This window comes from Callorhinus ursinus, unplaced genomic scaffold (assembly GCF_003265705.2).
Source record: "Callorhinus ursinus isolate GAN/ISIS: 27379988/994484 unplaced genomic scaffold, GSC_fseal_2.0 scaffold85, whole genome shotgun sequence".
Taxonomy (NCBI): domain Eukaryota; kingdom Metazoa; phylum Chordata; class Mammalia; order Carnivora; family Otariidae; genus Callorhinus; species Callorhinus ursinus.
Genome location: NW_027397147.1, coordinates 513,340 through 533,664, shown reverse-complemented (window position 1 = coordinate 533,664; position 20,325 = coordinate 513,340). Strand labels below are relative to the sequence as shown.

The following is a 20,325-nucleotide window of genomic DNA, read 5'->3' as shown; positions in this document are numbered from 1 at the left end:
TCTACGGGGACCACTCTAGGGGGAGCCAACCATTCACATTCCATTTTATGAAACTGGCAATCCCTGGAGTTCTTTGACACAGCAGCGAAGATATGGGTACTGTTAGAGACAGCATATATTAGGGCATGAGTCCAAATCTCAGAAGGACACAAAGGCAGGTGGTGGAGTTGACATTGAACCACATGCTGGCTACAAGGGTGGGTTTTGCAGTCAGGCAAACTGGGCTTGAATCCCACTTGTTTCTGAGTGCCCTTGACAACTTAACCTCTCAGTCTTCCAGGTTTTTCATCTCTAAAATGGGTGGTAGTGAGGACTGACTGAAAATGTGTATTGATTTGTAGAGGGTTTAAGATAGTGCCCAACACATGGCAAAAACAGGCTCCTGGACAAACTGATAAATTAACATTCTGGCTGTATAAAGTCATGGTTTTCATGCTCTAAGGATAAATTACCTTTCCAAATGAGTCACACATTGAACAATGCCTAAAAGGCAGGCACCTTTTGAATAATCGGGGGTCCTAACATTCCTCCAAGCTTGGCTAACAATAGGCCTTTCACATGTTCCTGTTCCACTAAGTTTTAAATGATGGTGCACTGTGTGTTTTGACAACTATGCTTTATGGTTCTATTCTGGGGCAGGCACTCTGCTGGGTTCTGTACATTATTTTACTTTGATCAGCAAAGGCCTTGGGCTCCAGGCAATGTGATGGAAAGCCTGAACTGTAAAGCCATGATTTAGATGCCACATTTCCTGGCCAAATTAGTGAGTCAGTTCTGCTCTAAATCTTAGTTTCACCTCTAAAATCCAGAGGCTGATGGATATAAAAAAAAGAGAAGCCAGCAGGGGCAGCTTGTGATGGTTCTTACCCAAGTGCACCTTGCACTTTGCAGAGTTTGAAGCAAGGATGTTCACGTAATCAGAAATATGTTTTAAAACGATCTCTTGGCTACTTCTAGGAAAGCATTCCATAAGATGGCTGTGTAAAGCCCTCAGCACTGAAAACACTTCCAAATCTTGTATCCCCAGCCCAGACCTACACTCTTAAGCTGTCTACCTCACACACCCTATTCATGTTAAAAAGGCCTAACTTAATATGAGCAAAGGAGATTTTGAATATTCACCCAGCCCCCATCTCAGAAAAGTGTCTCTATCTACCCACTGGCTCAAGTTAAAAAATTAGGTGCCATCCTATGTCCTCCCTTCCTTCATCACCCACATGCAATCCATCACCAAATGCTGCCGGTTCTCCAAATTAGGAAGGTCTCCATCACCTCCATCCCCGTGTGGCGCCACAACCATCCTCTGCAGACCTAACTGGCCTTCAACTCCTGATCCACTGACCATGGAGTTATCTTTAAAAATCCAAGTCTGATTGTGTCCCTTTAAAATGCATGGTCTTCCCTTTGCTCTTTGATGTAAATTTCTTATTCTATGGGGCCCTGCATGAAGGGCTCCTGGCTCTCTTTCATTTGCCCTTTACTCACCAGGCCCAGCCACACTGACATCATTTCTTTTCCAGTCTTTGGGCCTTTGTGTCCCTGTGCCCTCTGCTGGGAACATCCACCCCCAGCTCTTGGCATGGCAGTAACTTCTCATTCTTTGGTTCAGAGAGAAAATCCTTGCTTGCTGTGATCAAAGTGGCCTCCCCTGGTTGTCACCCTTTTACTTTCTTCCGATACACTTAACACAATCTAATATTTTGTTTACTGGTTGTAGCAGGTAGACCTAGGGTGGAATCTGTGATCCTGACTTCTGGTACACATGCCTTTGTGTGATTCCCCTCTCGAGCATGGTTGGGACCCGTGATTGCTTCTAACCCACAGAATATGGTGGAAGTGACAAGATACATGTGATTACACATACGTGATTATGCTACTTAAGAACGTAATGCCTGCCTTGCTAAGAGAATCTCTTGGTGGCTTCAAAGATGCAAGCTGCCATGTGTGAGGTGCCCTATAGCCTGAAAAGAACTGGATGCTGCCAATGACCATGTGGGCTTGGATGTGGATCCTTCCCCGGTTGAACCTCAAATGAGAACCCAGCCCTGGCAACACTGCGCTTGTAGTCTTGCAAAGGACCCAGCTAAGGCAGGACTCCTAACACCCTGAAAATGTGAGATAACATATGTTCTTTTAAGTCTATAGTTTGTCGTAAACTGTTCTACAGCAACCGTTAATACACTTGTTAAGCGACTCTTGTGTTAGGAAGTAAACCACTGGAGGCCAGGGGCCTTTTCATTTTTCATTACTGCCCAGCTGGGTAGATGGCATAGACAGATGAGAGCAGACACTTGCATGAAGAAAAGAAAAATTTAATAAACACCAATTATTAATACTCCATGTGCTGGCAGGAGTACGCAGTTCTTTTTCTCTAAGAGGTAAAGCCACCTTTAGGGACAGGCGTGGCTGTCATGGGATTCAGAAGTTTCCAGATTAAGGCTTTTATGTCCTGTAAGTAGGACAAGTAGCAGGCTTTTTATTTCATCTGCCCAGCAAATATTTCCACTCCGTCTCATATTCCTTTGGGAGTATGCACCCCACCCTATGCAAAACCATTGGGGCTGACGTAAACCATCCCCTGGCTCCGGCATGAACCTATGTATGGCGTGGCCCTGCCCCATCTGCACAGTCCACCCTCCTGACCACTGTGATTGTTCAGGATTGCTCACATGACCCAAGTCCGTCCAATCAGAGCCAAACCCAGAAGCTGACATATAAAGCCAGAGCTGTTGGGACCTCCACGTATGCAGGGCCTGACTGGAAAAGCAGCTCACACGAGGAAAGCAATGCTGAGGGATGAAGGGAGAGAGATGCCTCAAGATGCCGCTTGAACCCCTGGATCCAGCAGTGCCTGAAAATCTACCCCCTGGCTTTTTAGTTCAGTGAAAGGAACTCCCGCCTTCTGCCCGCCCCCCCCACTCCCCCCCCCCCACCCCGCTTAATGCCACTTTGGGTGGAGTGTCTATCACGAGCCCTGTTACCCAGGATCTGCCATGAAATCAACGGAGAAGGAATAAGGGGGGGTCTGATGTCTAGGGGGTGAAATAAAGAGTAAAGAAAAAAAGCTCATCTACATAAATATTTAATAAAATGCCACAGCAGACCACTGAAGAAGAAATCCCGCAGGATTTTAAAAGCTTGTTTAGTCCTTTAGCATTTTCATAGGACTTTTTACAGAAATGGCTTAACAAGCCAAGTTCTTTCAAACAATACAAAAGTATCAAGTGCAAATATTTTCAAGAGTAACGGCACTTAACAGTACTCAACATGGAAACTCTTTAGATTTCCTTCAAAAGTGCCCTTGGCCATAAAGTTAACTTTGGACTCTATTTTTTACCCAGCTCTGCCTGAGAAGCCATTATTGCCAAATGTTGCTGATTTTTCTGATAAAAAGCTAATAAGGCAGAAGAGCTTGATCTGTTTTGCTCTTTCCCCACCTTTCAAATAAGTGAAGATATAAACAGCCTCTCTCATTTTTGAAAAAAAGAAAAAAAAATCCACAGTTGCCCCAAACTGGGCCCTTGGACACAAGACTGAGTCTTTGGGGTCAAGCTGCCAGGCTGTAGAGGCTCAGGACTGGGCCAAGGTCAAGTCTGCACATTGGGGAGGAAGGGCAAAAGGCAAGGAAGTGCTGAGCCACTGCAGTTCTCTGCTAATTCTCATGTGAGGGTGGGTCAGCCAACAGAACCACAGGACTCATGCAAGAGCAACAAGACCCCCAAAGTGGCCCTTGTGGGATCCTAGGAATACATGAAAAAGCCAGAGGCCACTTCCAAGGAGTGCTTGACCACCCAGCCCCCTTCTGAGTCATAATCCCAAGGGCTGAGTATGATCCACAGCCTTCGAGAAGTGCTTAGAAAAAGCTCTGGCTCCGCTGGGCCGGTCATTCCTGGTAGAGCCCTTCTAAGTCTGCGGACTTCATAGCCAGCTGACAGTCGCCACTGGAGTTTTGTCGTGTCAGAGGTCTGTTTGGTAACAAGAGGAAATGGTTAGCTCTAGGGCCTCTTTGAAGAGCTTTAATTGAGAGTGCACAAAGCTGAATATATGGTATTCTTTGTTGGTTTATTTTTAGCTGCTTCTTGCAACCACACCAGATTTAAGGCTATACCTATTTTATAGATGAGGAAACTCAGGGCAGACTGAGTCAGGGGTAGGGATTATGCCCCTTCCCCCTATTCTAATTTGGGTATTGCAAATGAGCAGTGCGTGAAGTTACAAAAACATGCACGGTAAAAGATCTAAAAAAAAGTACAAGACAGACAAGGGGATTTTAATACAACAAAGTAAAAAAGGTCACATTTCAATTAACCTTTAAGAAACTACCACTTACTGAGTTTTGGTGTACTATCAAAGAAGAACATCCATAGTGCTCTGAAAAAGCTTTACCTCCCTTTGCCAGCCGCACATTTGTGAGGCTGGGTCTTCAAAACCCAGCTGACGTCTATTAAGGCAGACATTAAAGATATTTGTGAAAGGTAGGAGCACCTGAGTGACTCAGTTGGTTAATCATCTGCCTTCAACTCAGGTCATGATCCCAGAGTCCTGGGCTTGAGCCCCGAGTCGGGAATCCCTGCCCAGCGGGGAGCCTGCTTCTCCCTCTTCCTCTCCCTCTCCCTCTCCAGCCCCGGGCTTGTGTGCACTTTCTCTCTCTCTCTAACAAATGAATAAAATCTTAAATTAAAAAAAAAAAAGCTATTTGTGAAACGTAAAACTCAGTCATTTCATTCTATATTGGAAAATATAGTTACTTTTCATAGAGATGTTATTTATATCAACAGGTAATACTGTCCCTTTTATTTATTTATTTATTTTTTTAAGATTTTATTTATTTGACAGACACAGTGAGAGAGGGAACACAAGCAGGGGGAGTGGGAGAGGGAGAAGCAGGCTTCTGCGGAGCAGGGAGCCCGATGCGGGGCTCGATATCATGACCTGAGCCGAAGGCAGACGCTTAACCATCTGAGCCACCCAGGCGCCCAATACTGTCCCTTTTAAATGAGTATTTTTCAAATTTGTTAATTTCTACTACAGTAATTATTGGTCCATTTAAACCACATGAACAAAACCTTGGGAAGACTCAGTAATTTTAAGAAGGCAAAATGTGTCGAGAACGAAAAGCTTGAGAACCACCACCCAGGTTAAAACAATGGGTCCTGGTGCCTCAGTTGGGAGGACGAGGTGAGCGTAAGGAGATCAAGGACAAAGCTTGGAAATCTTTTTAATCTCTTCATTGACAAACAGGTGGTATTCAGATTTTGTTACTCCTTGTGGTATAGCAGAGCAGGGTTCAGAGGCAGGGAGAGATTTTTGGCTCAGAAGCATCAGCTTCAATAAGCCAAATTTAAGCCAATTATTTCTCCTTTTAACCCCTTTAAGACTGAGAGTGATCAAAACAATTTATAAGAAGCTGGATGTAATTCCAGGGATATCAACCAGGCAATCCTGTGACAACCAGCCCTGAGCTAGTTTAAATTATACCCACTTCACATTTTATTTTCTAACCTGAGTAACAACAGGATAACATTTTGGTAAGAAGTTCAAGGGCTGGTTGCTGGAGTGGTGGGGGGTGGGAGGGATGGGGTGGCTGGGTGACAGACATTGGGGAGGGTATGTGCTATGGTGAGCGCTGTGAATTGTACAAGACTGTTGAATCACGGATCTGTACTTCTGAAACAAATAATGCAATATATGTTAAGAAAAAAAAAAGAAGAAGATGGCAGGAGGGGAAGAATGAAGGGGAGTAAGTCGGAGGGGGAGACGAACCATTAGAGACGATGGACTCTGAAAAACAAACTGAGGGTTCTAGAGGGGAGGGGGTGGGGGGATGGGTTAGCCTGGTGATGGGTATTAAAGAGGGCACATTCTGCATGGAGCACTGGGTGTTATGCACAAACAATGAATCATGGAACACTACATCAAAAACTAATGATGTAATATATGGTGATTAACATAACAATAAAAAAATTAAAAAAAAAACTAATGATGTAATGTGTGGTGATTAACATAACAATAAAAAATTATTAAAAAAAGTTCAAGGGCTACTCTATAGAAAAACAAAATTCAGGATATTGGTTCTTTTAGCGCAAGGGTTGGCAAATTCTTGGGCCAAATCCAGCCTGCTGCCTGTCTTTGTAAATAAAAGTTTTATTGGAACACAGCCATGCTCACTTGTTTTCTTATTGACTATGTTGCTTTTTGGCTATAGCAGCAGAGTTAAGGAGTTGCAATACGGACCACATGGCCCGCAAAGCCTAAAATATTTATCATCTGGCCCCTTACAGAGATTGTCTGCTGACTCCTGTTTTGGAATCACTTGGAATCTTGGTTAAGAGGTTTTGGAGTTAACTGACCTGCATTTAAGTCCCTTCTCTGTTACACTTTGCTTTGGGATTTGGTTTCATTTCCCTGGTCATAGGATGGAGCTAGAACCTGCCTCACAGGGTGGCTGGAGGATTATATGAGCTAAGGCCTGGAAAGTGCATAACAGAGTCCCTGGCCGGAGCAAGTACTTGATGGGTATTAGCCACTATCATCAATTAAGCAAGAGCTTAAAGGAAGCACAATGGAGTCACATCCTACTTGAAACTTAGATTCTACATTCAACAAAGATAAAAAGATAAAAATCAAGCATTAAAAAAAAATCATCTCTGAAAATCGCTCAGGAGGGTGGCCCATTATACACAAACTGACTGTCTTACAGTAATTCCAGCATAGCTGGTTTTCCCTCCAGTATTTAAATAGATCACTGTTCCTTCAGCTGAGGCTCCAGATGAAGGGTAGCTGGCGTTTAGGAGCCATAATGTAGGAACAAAATCCATACCATCAAACACAAGATCAAACTCAGTATGGTGACACACTCACATTCTGAAGAGCAGAGAATGAAGATAGACATTGGGAACAGCAGATTCACAGCCCCCTGTATCATCCTGAGATATATGCACGGTGAGTGGAATGGTGGCTCATTATTCTCGTAGCCCCCCGCAAAAAAAACACCTTATTTTGAAGTTTTGTAAATTTAATGGCGTCTTTTAAAAGGAATCAATAACAGTTACTTCACATAGCGTTGCCACAACAACAAAATGAGTAATTGTGTGTGGTGGATGATGACGGTATTTTTGTTTGTTTGTTTGAAACTCCATTGTCAATTCTCATTTGGTGTCTGATGTGTATGGAAAACTATACAGAACACCGGCCTCTCACAATTTGACTTCTAGACATCCAACTAGGGTTAGGGTAGTATTTGTGAAAATCCCCCAAATGGTAAAGATTAAATTACTGCATTAACATGTATTTACCTGGGAGGAAACCAGTAGTTGACAAGGCTGGAGACCATGACATAGGACACTATGATTGTCCCCGACACGGTGAGTGATACGAAGCTCAAGCCACAGAGGACACAAAGCAGTGAGAGGCCGCCCACAGAGATGACCAGTCCTAGAGGAGAGCACAGTTAGAAGCATTCAGCTAAAACAAACTGAAAGCTGCCAAATCCCAAGCCACTGGTGTTTATGATAGTTAACTCAGATTTTTTAAGTGAGGAGATTTCTCATAAAAATCAGATTTCCAGCATCACTTAAAAAGGAGGTAACCTAACTACCCGAGGGGGCCTCACTGCAAGGCAAACACCCTTTTCCTTGTCTTGGGAGGGGTCAAAGAGCTCAGAACTCCAACCTCATGGCTACAGTGATACAATTTCAGGGACGGACCCTGAAAGGGAAGGAAGTCAGAGAATATAAATAGATGTGCTGCTTTTTCACAAAGATTTACAAAATCCTCGATCTGTGTTTTTCAAAGTGTGGTGGACAACCACTGTATCAGAATTAGATGCCTCAGGAAGGCTTGTGTAAAATTCTGATTTCTGGACCCCACTCCAGAACTACTAAATAACCATCTCTGGATGAGGCCTGGAAGTTTGCATTTTCAAAAAACAAGTAAACTTACACACACTCAAGTTCTAGATTACTTTTCTAAAGGCTTTGTATGTGCTATTCCTGTTTAGAAAGTCTTTTCTTCCCCAAAGGAAACAAAAGTTGTTACATGTCTTTAAATCCTGTCCTCTGTAGAGCTTTGCACAACAGGACCAAAAGTGGCTCCCTTCTCCTAAATTTGCTTTTGCTACAATCCTCTTTCACTCCTCCACCCATTCATTCATCCATCCATCTATCCGTCACTATTTACTCAGCAGCTTCTCTGCCAGGCTGTATTTTGCCCATCCGTCGATGATGCCCACCTTCTCCTTCAGGGGTAAATTGCCTTATCCACAGTCCCTTGGGCAGGGAAACAACTCTGGGTGCTCTTAGCTCTGGGAAGCCCTAGGATAAACCAATGACCCAATGGCAACCAGCTCTACGGCCAGCATCTTGTGGTTTGTGATCTGACACGAAAAAGCAAACTGAGCCAATCAGATCTGCCTTCTCAGTAATTTTACCTTAGCTACAAAGGGAGAAGGTGACAGTTGGCAGTGTGACCTCAGGAGGAAAGGTGGAGAAGGGGGAACATTAGTGCCTAGCAAGACACCTGGCATGCAACACATGTTCAATAACAAGGTGTGGAATAAATTGGACTCTGTTACCATTTGTGCTGAAACCACTCTGTTGTACCATGGGCTCTGCTAAACATTTTATGGGACTCTAACTTTCAATCCCTACCACAACCCTTTGAGACAGTATTATTATTTCCCCAGTTTACATATGAGGAGTTTGAGGTTCAGAGAGGGTAAGTAATTTGTCCAAAAATCACACTGGTGGAGGTAGGATTCTAATGTGGACTCCAAAGTGCCCATCTTGTAACTACTCTGACAATCCGCCTCAGTCACTGTGACCTTTTCAGGAACAGGAACATTGGATGAGAGTGGCAGCTACCCAATAAATACCCGTGCCCCTAGCTGAATCATTTTCCAAAGATGCTGAACAGATGAGCAGGATACCTTCCAGTAAAATGACTCCCACAAAAGCAGCCAGGGAGGTAAGCACCACGACGAGCAGGAAGAACCCAACAGGAACGGCTGACATGACCACAAACACCAGCACGGTGAGGGCCATGAAAGGGTGCCTGTCCAGGTACTGCCCCACCGCAGACTTCATGAAGGCAACCACCTGCAGGCAAGGGAGAAAAAGCCAGGACTGAACACCATGTCTGAACCCCAGGCTGATGGATCCACCTGGGCTGCAGGAAGTATAACTAAAGGCTAGAAAGTTGGAGGGCTCGTAAGGAACATAACAAGTCAACACTAACAATTCTCCCATGGCATGAGTCACCCTGGCAACAACTTAAGGCAGCGGTAGACAGATAGCAAGTTTGTGGGTCCCACCCAACCTCAAGTCTTGTGAAAGGAGGAAAGACCCTGGTCATGTTTCTAACACTTCACACACACCCTCCCAAGGGGCCCTCGGCACGTGTGCACATGGATGTAACGTCCACACGATTTATCTCCTACTGCATGCTGAGGTTTCAGAGCCACGGCCACCGAGGCACATAGAGGTTAAGTCCTCGCTACTTGGCATCACCTGGGAGCTTGTTATAAGCTCAACATCTCAAGCTCTGCCCCAGACCTGCTAAATCAGGTGATTTTTAATGAGCCCCAGGTGACCTGTATACACATGAAAGTCTGAGAAAGGAATGGGACTTGCCTAGAGTCACACAGCTTCCAGGTGGCAAAATCTAGGCCCTCAAAGATGAATTTTTTCACTCTAAACGTCAAATGCTTGCAATGGCTGCCACCTTGTTAGGAAAAAATGCTTGCATGTCGTCAACGTGGATACCACAGTGAGGCCACAGCCTGATGACTACTGCAGGCTTAATGAACAAGCTATCTTCCTTCATTAGGCACGAGAGTTTGTTGATCTGGCTCAGTGGGGGAGGGCTGCTTTATGCAGAGCTGGCCCTAGAAAATCCACAAGGATGGCCTCCCCCCGTCTTCTTAAGCCCCATTCCGTTTCTCTCCTCACTACTGACACGTTAGCTCCTGTTGTCTTAAAGGTTCCATCATTCCAGAACTTTTCCCCATCAAAACTTTCATAGACATTGGGGAGGGTATGTGCTATGGTGAGCGCTGGGAATTGTGCAAGACTGTTGAATCACAGACCTGTACCTCTGAAACAAATAATACATTATATGTTAAAATAAAAAAAAAAAGAAGATAGCAGGAGGGGAAGAATGAAGGGGGGAATCGGAGGGGGAGACGAACCATGAGAGACGATGGACTCTGAAAAGCAAACTGAGGGTTCTAGAGCAGAGGGGGGTGGGGGGATGGGTTAGCCTGGTGATGGGTATTAAAGAGGGCACGTTCTACATGGAGCACTGGGTGTTATGCACAAACAATGAATCATGGAACACTACATCAAAAACTAATGATGTAATGTATGGTGATTAACATAACATCGTAAAAAAAAATACTTCCCAGGTCTCATTCCTTAAGGCCTTATAGCAGCTGAAATGAAGAGGAAATTCAAGCTATGGCGAACACGGGTACCACTACCCAAAACACACGTGCCTCCTGGTGACTCCAATGGTGGGAATCTGGGGGCCAGCTGGAAGACATGAGGGTTTTGTAGTTCAAGGTGATGGTGATCAAAGTGCAGGGTTCATGCTGCTTAAGTAGAAAAGGCTGTTGTTCCAAGAAGCCACTGCCATCGGCCTTGGGGCTTCAGCATTGCCTCCTTAGGAGAATCTCTAGGCCTGACAAATTTCACTTCCAATCAGGCCACAAAAATGAAACAAAACAAAACAAAACATGGCACAATGCCCACCAGCTACTGCCTCTAGCTACTCCTGAGAAAAGCTACCAGACTTGGCTATTCAACTTCTCTAGCCAGAGATGACTATACTAGGAATGCCTGGCTCAGATAATCAGAACCCAATGAGACTCTCCTGTTAAGGCAGCTGAAGGTGAGCAAGGAGGGGTCACAGGAGCGGGGCTGGTCCCTGGAGCTGTCGTAAGTCTTGATTGCTTTCCGGCTCTAAAGTCCGCATATATTCTTAGTAAAACCACCCAGGCATCCTCTGACAGACTGAACTGTTCTCTCTGGTCCTTACCATCAAGAGACCCAGTAACCACAGTGGGGAGCAGATGAGGCTGGAACACTCGAAGGCCAGGCTTATGAATTTACACCCGGACCCCCCAGCATAACAACCACATGTGGCTACTGCACACCTAAAATGTGGCTAGTGTCACCGATGAACTGGATTTTTAACTTTAAATTCTATTTAAAAACTGAGAGATGCTTCAGTCACTGGAATGTTTTGAATTACATTTCAAATTACGTATGTTTCAAATAAGTTTTTCAAATGTAAGTTTTATGAAATCTGAATAGAGAGCAAGTATTTTCAATGGAAATTTAGTATCTGAATTGAGACTTGCACTAAGTCTATTAAAAAATGTAAACTATCTCATCACTAATTTTTAATATTATTACATGTTGAAGTTATATTGTTCTGGATATACTGTGTTATATAAAATATATTGCTAAAATTAATTTTAGCCTGTGTTTTCTAAGATAGTCTCCCATTTCCCCAAAGTCCCGGCAGGTCTCAGTATTCGTCTGCTTAAGCTATTTCGAGCGGGTTTCTGACTCTCTCAGCCTATGTCAATGAAGACTTGACATTCCAGAGGCTTCCTAGAAGAAATTATGGAGTTGTTTCACAAACACTCCATGTAGAAGCCCATCTGGTCTTTTCTGGAATTTCAAGGGCCTATTAACTCTGAGGAAAGGTTAAAAATTATCTGGGGGAAAGAAAGTACCTAAATATCCCAGAAACAAGGGGATGTTTATGTAAATTATGGTTATGTCAATCTGATGGAAGGTTCTACTACCAAGCAACTGTTCGGAAGACCTAAGATTCAATATAGAAAAACACCAATATGCAATATCAAACAAAAATAAAAATACAGGACTATATCTGCCATAATTACAACCATTACATACTGAAGGGGCCTACTACTAATAATAATCACCATCAGTGGATTTGTTACTGATGTGTTTACAGGTGATTTGCTTTCCTTTTTCCTCAATATTACTGAGTTAACACAACTCACATTAATTAACATAATACAAAATTTTAAAAGAAACTACTCTACCTTAGGACTATCCAAAGAACATCAGGGCTTAGCTGATAATCTGTCCCATCACTCTGGGAGTCGGCTGGCCTAGAAGTTATCCAGCCCAAATCTATTCCAATGACCACGACTGAGGATCTACAACAACGAAGTAAAGAAATGCCAAGAAACCCAAGTTCATATGCTTTGAAATGTCTACTTCAGAATGTAGACATGAATATTAAATAAGATGTGCCAAATGCCTAACACAGTGCTTGGCATATAGTAAGTGCTCAATCAGGGTTCATCAATCTACCGTCAATCCCTATTACTTGCAGATTCTATATTTGCAAATTCACCTACTCACCAAAATTCATTTGAAGCTCCAAAATCAATATTTGTGGTGCTTTCAAGAACATGTACAGAGCATGGGAAAATTTAAGTCACCTGAAACACATGTTCTCAGCTGAGGTCAACTAGGCAATGCTCTTATTTCAGATCTTTAAACAACTATCCTTTCCAAGGTATATTTAGTGCCACCTTTTCTCGTATCTTATATTTTTTGTTGGTCATTTAACCATTTAAAATAGCAGAAGTACTATCTTGTGTTCTTCACCCTTCATAAGGGTGTGATCCGCCTTAAAAGGAAATAGGTGTGTTAGATAAGCTTTGTTCAGGCAAGAGCTATAGCGCTATTGGCCATGAGTTTAACGTTAATGAATCAACAACATATACTAAATAAGTTGTTTTTAAACAGAAATACACATACAACAGTGTATATACTTACCAGTTGATGAAAATGTTGTGACCAGAAATTTGCCAGTCCCTAATCCTGTATTCCCCTAGGAGACATTATTCAGCAGTTGTTTGAGGTGCCGCCAGAGAACATAACTAACACATATGAGAACCAAACGCACATGCAGATAAGCAGGACCTTTCTTACTAAGCTAACTTTTAGTAACAAGAGTCTCAGCCTGCTGACTAGAAAGCTGCTTGGCCAATTTAAAAATAGCTTGCTAACACCACAAAGAGGGCCAGAGGCATTTTGGGACAAGTCCAGGAAAGATCTCTATAGAGTATATTTCTCTAGACTGCAAAGTCCCGTCTCTTCAAATAGACCCGAGGGGAACCATGCTGTCCAATACAAAAAAATAGATCACAAACCAGTTCATTTTGTTACACGCACTTACGTATTTTATGGGTATTTTGTATAGGAAAAAAACGTCTAGAGGGAAATACAACAAAATGTTAGTATTATCTCTGAGAGCTGTTTTTTTCCCCTGACAAAATGCTTAATGACATATAGAAGAAAGAAAGATAAAAATTTGAGAAAGTAGAATATGCTATCTCAAGCCCCATTGCCCCAGAATGGCTACTAAACACCTGAAAAATGGCTAATTCAAATGGAAATGTGTCGTTAAGTGTAAAATATTCACTGGATTTTGAAGACTTATTACAAAAAAGAATACAGAACATCTCAATAACTTTTTTCATTAATAACTCTTTATGATTACATATTGAAATGATATTTAGATATATTTGGCTAAATAAATTTTACCCACTTTTTACATTTCAAATGTGGCTACTAGAAAATTTTAAATTACATATGTGGTTCATATCATACTTCTATTGAACGCTGCGGTTCTAGTGGAAAACTGGACTCAAATTCTAAAGTTGGCTTTAGCCCCTCAGTCTCAGGTAACAGGGCAAAATTCACAAGAAAACAAAACAAAAAAGTATGGTATCTGTGGTACAGACTGAGACCCACCCTCTATATCCAGCTAAAGAACTCCATCTACCCCGAGGGTAGACATGCAACTAAATTCTAGTCTACGAGATGTAATTGGAAGTGCTATGTGTGACTTCCAGGAAGTCACCTTAAATTAGAGGTGGCTTGTAAGTCTTTCTCCCTTTTCCTCCTCCATCCTTATTACCTGGAATGTGAATACAATGGCTGATGCTTTAGCAGCCATCTTGGATAATGAGTTTGAAGATCACAATTTAGACACCATGGCAGGGTGGTGAATTACAAAGATTTCTGACCAAATTTCTCCCACTTCAGAGAGAAATAACCTTCTATGGTGTTTAAGCTGCTGTTATTTTGGGATTTTCCATTACATAGCCTGATTGGAAACTGACCTTTGAGTTATTCTGGATGGATTCTATCAGCAAAGACAGCTTCTTCTGCAGCTCCTGCAAGTCCTTTGAGGTACTCGGGGGCTCCTCTTTTGCCATCCTGAAACCCACTCCGGTCTCTTTAGGGATTAATGCTTCTACCATTAAGCTGTCCAGGGCAGGGCGCAGTCGAATCTCTCATGTCACCCAGTCTCTTGCTGTCACTGGTGAAACAGAAAGTACCCTGAACCATTAGTAGTATTCACCCAGCTATAGTTCAACAAAAGCTTCTATTATCCTCACACAATAGGTGGAGGGTGGATTGGCAATATCTATCAGAATTTCTAAGTGCCCACGCCTTCATCCAACAATTTTCTAGGAATCTGAAGGAAATAATCAAATAGGTATATCAAAACATACAAAAAGGATGTGCAGTGCAATTCTATGTATAGAATATAATAAACAGCAAAACACTGGAAAGAAGCTAACGGTCCATTAGTAGGAAATTGGTTAATGATAAATTCATAAAATGGAGTATCGCACAGTGATTAAAATGATAATGTAGACATCTAGTTAGTGACATGAACATGTCCATAAGTGAAAAAAATTATAAGATATCCCATATGGTTACATAAATGTATTTTATGTTTATATTCCATAGTAAAAGACCTAGAAGGATATATATAGATCATTTAATACCAAAATGTTAATGGTATTATCTCTGGGGACTTATGTTTATTTTTTTAGCCTGACAAACTGCTGCAAAGAATATGGTAGAACTTCTTAAAAAAAAAAAAAAAAAAGAACAGAGTAGAAAGCTGAATACACCATTTCAAGTCCCATTGCCTTTTTTCCCCCCAGAAAGCCTTTCTTAAATAGTGATGGTGGCCAATTTCTTTATTTACTACCCACACTAAACAGGTTGGCTTCCAACCACATAAATCATTCTCTATTTTCCTGTAAGTCTCCACTTAATGGGTTAGGTGTCTCAAGGGCGGACTAAGCCACAGTTATACTCTGTGACTCAACAGCCTTTAATTTCCAGGACTGTCCTAAGTTCATGTTAAAAACCAATTTGTTCAATAAGATATTTTTTAACCCCTGTTGGATTTTCATATAAACGAATATATCGTTATTTTATATTTCCCAGAACTGTAGGGTTGAACACAATTTCTCCCTTAGAAATGACCTGATAATAAAAAAGCCTCAGAGATCCTGTCACAGTGGCCAAAATTAACTGAGTGATGTTGACATCTGTTTACCATGTTGACTATACCACATGGCAATTATGTGAGTTAAGGGGGAGGAGTTTTTACTAACTAGACCCTATAGGGTCTAGAACGCAGATTAAAGTACATTTTCATCACCCCAGCTAGAGAGCCTCTGCTACAACCCCCTCCGTCAAACAGGAACCCTTTGGACAGGAAAGAACTAACCCCTCCACAGCCATATTCTGTCTTTGAAGCTGCAACTGGCACAGATCTTGGATTTGGGACGTTCCCAGGATATAGCTCCCCTAATCTCATCTCTGCAGCAAGCAGATACAAGCCCAGCTCCCCTTACAGGTCTCCAGAGGCCTAGGGAACCCAAGGGCCACCCAGACCGGTTTGGGGAGTCCGATGGGAACGAACCTGGGTAGAATGCCATGGGCCACAGCCGTCAAATATATCCACCTGCCTACCAATCCCCAGACCCCCTTGTCACTCACTCTACAGAGGAGGTCTCCCCAGGAACTGAGAAGTCTCTGGAGGGGAGGCAGCAACCCCTTAAACCCCGCGCGGCCCGCAAGTTCCCCGCCTTCTCCGCTCCCTCCAGGCTGATCCCCAAGATCACTGGCCAACTCGCCGCTCCCGGGACTAACGGCCACCCCGAGCGTTCCTGCTGGAAGGGAGAGGCGGCGCAACACTTGTTGGGGGAAAGGAATGAGGCGCGGCTCGGGCCTACCCAGGCCGCCCCCTCCCCATCTGCTTCCAGTCTCTCGGCCTTCGAAAACGCGAAGGGGAGCCTCCAGACGCCCAGCTTAGGGATCCATGGGTAGAGGGGAAGAGGAAGGGAGGCAGGTGGAGAGGAGGTTCCGCGCACGGAGGCTGAGAAAGGGGGGTTCACGCGGGAGTGGAGTCATTAATTTGGGGAGAAGCGTCCACCTTTGTTACTTGGAGCGCCCCACTCTGCAGTGAAGGGGGTTCCCTCGGTATAGAAGAGAGACCTGTGGGAAGGAGTGTACCCATTTTCATTAATCCTGGGGAGAGGGTTTGGAGACTCCCCCGCCAAGTTTTCCAAAAAGGGTCAGGGTCTCCGGGGTGGGATGGGGCTGGCAACCCTTTTACCAAGTCTAATGGTGGGTGTGAGGGTGTGTGAGAGCGTGCGTGCGCTCCCAGCCCGTCTTGAGGACTCGAAGGGGTAAGACTTCCCTTTATACTAAACTGCGGACAAAGGGCCACAGCGCAGGACACCCATTGCCTGCTCAACCTACGCCCGGCGCCCCTCCATTTGCCCCTCCCCTGTGAGGGGGTCTAGCCAGCCCGGGCATGCTGTACCCAAGCAACCAAGCTGCGAGCTCACCGGTCCTGGCTGCCGCGCTCACCAGGGTCTGCAGGCGGAGAGGAGGGAGGCGGGGGGAGGAGGAAGAGAAGGGAAGAACTCTCGTGGGCAAGGGCGGGAGCGGGACCCTGTTTCCTGCCCCGCCCAGGCTGCCGCCTTCCCCCGCCTCCGCCTCCCCCCCTTCCTTCGCCCCGCCCCTTACTCCGCCCCTCGCCTGTCCGCGTCTCTGACAGCCGGGCTGGTTTCGGCTCTCCCCGCCCACGGCTGGAGGGAGCCGGCGAGGGCGCACCGAGGCCTCTGGCCGCGCGCTCCGCGAAGCGCATTCCCCTCCCCCCCCCCCCCCCCCCGGCATCTTGGAGCCACCCTGACAGGCCCTGAATAGTTTACAAATGAGAAAACTGAGGCCCGTCCTACACCCTTGGCTTGAAGTGAGAGTGCCCAGGCCACCGCCGAGACAGGTGGACTGGCCTCTGAGCACCGGATGGCGCAGCGTCTTAGGGCTTCCCCTGCCTAAATACCTACACCTGAACCACCTCTTTTGGAAACATTCCTGGAGCCCAGGACACCCAAGGATGAGGTACGGCCTTGACCGGCAGGTTTTAGCCATTACTTCTCACGCAGATATCATGAGCCAGCGAGACTCTTAAAGATGGGTGAGGTTATTTTCTCCATTTTTTTATAATTGAAAAAGTCTAAACCCAAGTCCCTCAGTTCCACGTCAGAGCCGGACACATGTTCCCTGGTCCCAAATCCAGCCCATAGAGTAGGGTTTCTCAATGGCAGCTCTATTGACATTTTGGGCGGGAAAATTTTGTTTTGAGGGGATGACCCTGTGTTTTGTAGAATGTTTAGCAGCGTCCCTGACCTCGACCCACTAGATGCCAGTAGTCATTCCCTCCCTCCCAGTTGTGACAACCAAAAATGTCCCCAAACACTGCCAAATGCCCTGTGAGGGGGCACAATCTTCCTGTTAAGAACCACTGTTCCTGTTAAGAACCATAGGGGTGCCTGGGTGGTGCAGTTGGTTAAGCATCTACCTTTGGCTCTGGTAGTGATCCCAGGGTGCTGGGATCGAGCCCCGCCTCTGGCTCCCTGCTTGGGGAGGGGGAGGGTCTGCTTCTTCCTCTCCCTTTCCCCCTCCCCGCGCACACTCTCTCTCTTAAATAAATAAATCTTATATGTATACACACACACACACACACACACACACACACACACACACATATATATACTGTCATAGAGCTACTGGTAAAGACGATGGGCTGGGGGGTCCAGGGGTCCTGGGGTCCCAACAGTCCTGGGCCCTGATCTCAGGGCTGACTTTTACTCTGTGACCTTGGGTGAGTTAACGCTCTGGACCTGGGTTTCATCTGTAAAATGACAGGCCTCAGCACTGGCCTGCTACTGCATAGTTCTCAGGCATTTTCCATCCAAGGACCTCGGTGGACCTACCTTTCCTCTGTGACCTACATCCATAGCAGCCTGGGAAACAGTCATGGGGTTTTAGTGAGGACCGATGCAAAAATAGCTGTAAAGAAGTTAGTACCTATCTGGAGTATAGGAGGGACTCAAAAAGATTTGATGGTACAGTCTTCTACCCACTAATATCTCTAGAAATAAACAGGCTGGTGGATAAAGAAATAAGCTTGGGGACAATAATAATGAAGTTAAGGGATCCCGTCCAATTCCACAACAGCCCACAAAAGGGGAGCTAATGGTGGAGATAGAACATGGACAGATAAATGCCCCTAAATTCTTAAGTTTCGGGCAGCCCTGTGTGGCTTCATGCATTTTATTCTGCTGCAGTATGATGGGTGCCCCACCTAAAATGTTGTGGGGTTTTTTTTCCCTTTAGAACAAAACATTACAACTGTCATTCCCTGGTGGGCATTGCTTTGGAAAGCTGAACTGGGGCCTTCCCCAGAATTTTTGTTCAAGGGTGCCATCTAGGGGTGGCTTTGTGAATTCTCTACTACCCCCCACCCCACCTCTGTCATTGCAGGGACAGCCAGGTTTTGCTTTTTTCTTGTGTGTTGGCTGCCTTTTCCACCATATGATGGGTTCCCTGATGGCTAGGATCTTAGCTTTCTCCATATCATCAGGACTCAGCTCATGACGACCATTGATGGCTCAATAAAATAAAGCTATGTGCAGCCTCCTCTTTGCTTTTCAAAGGTTACTTTCTCTGGCTAAGCAACCATTTCAGGTCTTAGGAAAGACCTACCAGGAGCACTGCGCTCTGAATAAGAAATGTGTGAAAATTTCCCAGCAACACATTGAGACCCTAAGCTGTTAATATCACAGAGAGAGAGAACACCCAGATTCTAGCTGACTTCTTCTCCCCCAAATTGCCAGTCTTAGCAAATAAAAATCCAGGACACCCAGTTCAAAGTGAAGGTAACTTTTTTAATGTAAGTATGTCCCAAATATTGAATACTCACACTAAAAAATTATTTATTTACCTGAAATTCTAATTTTACTGGGTGTCCTGTGTCTTATCTGGCAACCCTGTGTACTTGGAATTGAGGGATTGAGGGACTTGAAGCCTGCATCTGTCTTGGGAATGATCAAACAGAAAGTTAAGTCAGATAATTCTGGTGCAGATGAAGTGGCCAGGGCTTGGATGGGGGGCGGGGAACATAGCATTTTCATTCTCCTTAGTAGATATTTTATTTATTTTCTATCTTTCTTCAGACCATATGTAGGTTTTTGGTTAAAGCTGGGGAGCAGATTCCAGAGTCAGGTTCAAATCCCAACTTTGCTCCCAACCTAGCTGAGTGACTATGGGTAGGTCACTTAACCGCTCTGTGTCTCAGTTTCTTCAGTTATAAAACTTGAGATAATAATTGTATTTATTTTCTGGGTTGTTGAGTAGATTTAGAAATGATGCTCATTAAGTGCTTAGCACAGTACCAGCAGATACCTATAGCTCAGTACTTGAAAGCCATAATCATTGTTTTGATATTTTTGAACACAGGTAGACTTAAAGTACACTAACTTTCAGATGGAGACATGTCTCCTACTCACCCGTGGGGTCATGAGGCTCATTAGCATCCTACCAGTCCCTTTCTACTTACTCACTTTGTTGAGTTACAGCTGCTGGTTTTTGTGGGACATTGGGTTTCATGCCCCATTATAGGAGGCCTGGTAATAACCCCATTGCTGTCTAAAGCAAAGTCTCAAACCCTGTCTCTAATTCATTTATTCCAGATACTTTTTGAAACTGTATATAGTATGGTGTCTAAATGTGGTATATGTCTGATTGGTTAGGAGCCCCCAAATGTGGGGTGAGGATCAGCTGGAAGCTGGTGGCACAGGAGTTAAAAGGATTTACCTGAGGCAGAACAAAGGAGACAGAAGTTTACTGAATACACCGCAAGGCAGGGATGGGTGGGAGTGCAGAGGAAGTAGCAGGTGGGGGCTGTTTTTAAAGGCAAAGATAGGGAGGTGTGGGAACATACAGAATTCTCCCCTTTTTGGTAACAGTGCCTGGTTGTAAGTAGCCCATTGGTTAGTTAGGGCCTATGGATATTTTGAGGTGGGTCATCTGATGGGCCTCTCTGTATTCAGCCAGGGGGTGGCTGTGGGCCCTGCCTACATTCCATTGCTCAAGCCTGTTTGCCTAAAAGTGGCCC

General features: G+C 44.5%; 1 protein-coding gene across 4 annotated transcripts; it reads right to left on the bottom strand.

The window, feature by feature from the left end:
- Positions 1-3,066: 3,066 nt before the first annotated feature.
- Positions 3,067-16,847, bottom strand: LDAF1 (lipid droplet assembly factor 1). 4 transcript variants are annotated; one of them, XM_025855435.2, is made up of 5 exons: positions 16,712-16,847; positions 14,174-14,373; positions 8,927-9,095; positions 7,296-7,434; positions 3,067-3,965 (listed from the first exon to the last, which is right to left on the bottom strand). In XM_025855435.2, the coding sequence occupies exons 2-5, from the start codon at positions 14,312-14,314 to the stop codon at positions 3,884-3,886; spliced, it is 531 nt and encodes a 176-aa protein (XP_025711220.1). In that variant the 5' UTR covers positions 14,315-14,373; positions 16,712-16,847; the 3' UTR covers positions 3,067-3,883. The 4 variants fall into 4 exon arrangements, with proteins under 4 accessions (XP_025711220.1, XP_025711221.1, XP_025711222.1 ...); XM_025855436.2 differs by lacking the exon at positions 16,712-16,847 and adding an exon at positions 15,858-15,978; XM_025855437.2 differs by lacking the exon at positions 16,712-16,847 and adding an exon at positions 15,781-15,934.
- Between the last annotated feature and the right edge of the window lie 3,478 nt (positions 16,848-20,325).

Excerpts from the sequence above, each read along its gene's own strand:
- LDAF1 (XM_025855435.2), bottom strand. The coding sequence starts at position 14,314 with ATGGTAGAAGCATTAATCCCTAAAGAGACCGGAGTGGGTTTCAGGATG. Across the intron at positions 7,435-8,926 it reads GGGAGTCATTTTACTGGAAG|GACTGGTCATCTCTGTGGGC; the intron begins GTATCCTGCTCA and ends GCTCTCCTCTAG. Across the intron at positions 3,966-7,295 it reads AACTACTGGTTTCCTCCCAG|ACCTCTGACACGACAAAACT; the intron begins GTAAATACATGT and ends GTTACCAAACAG.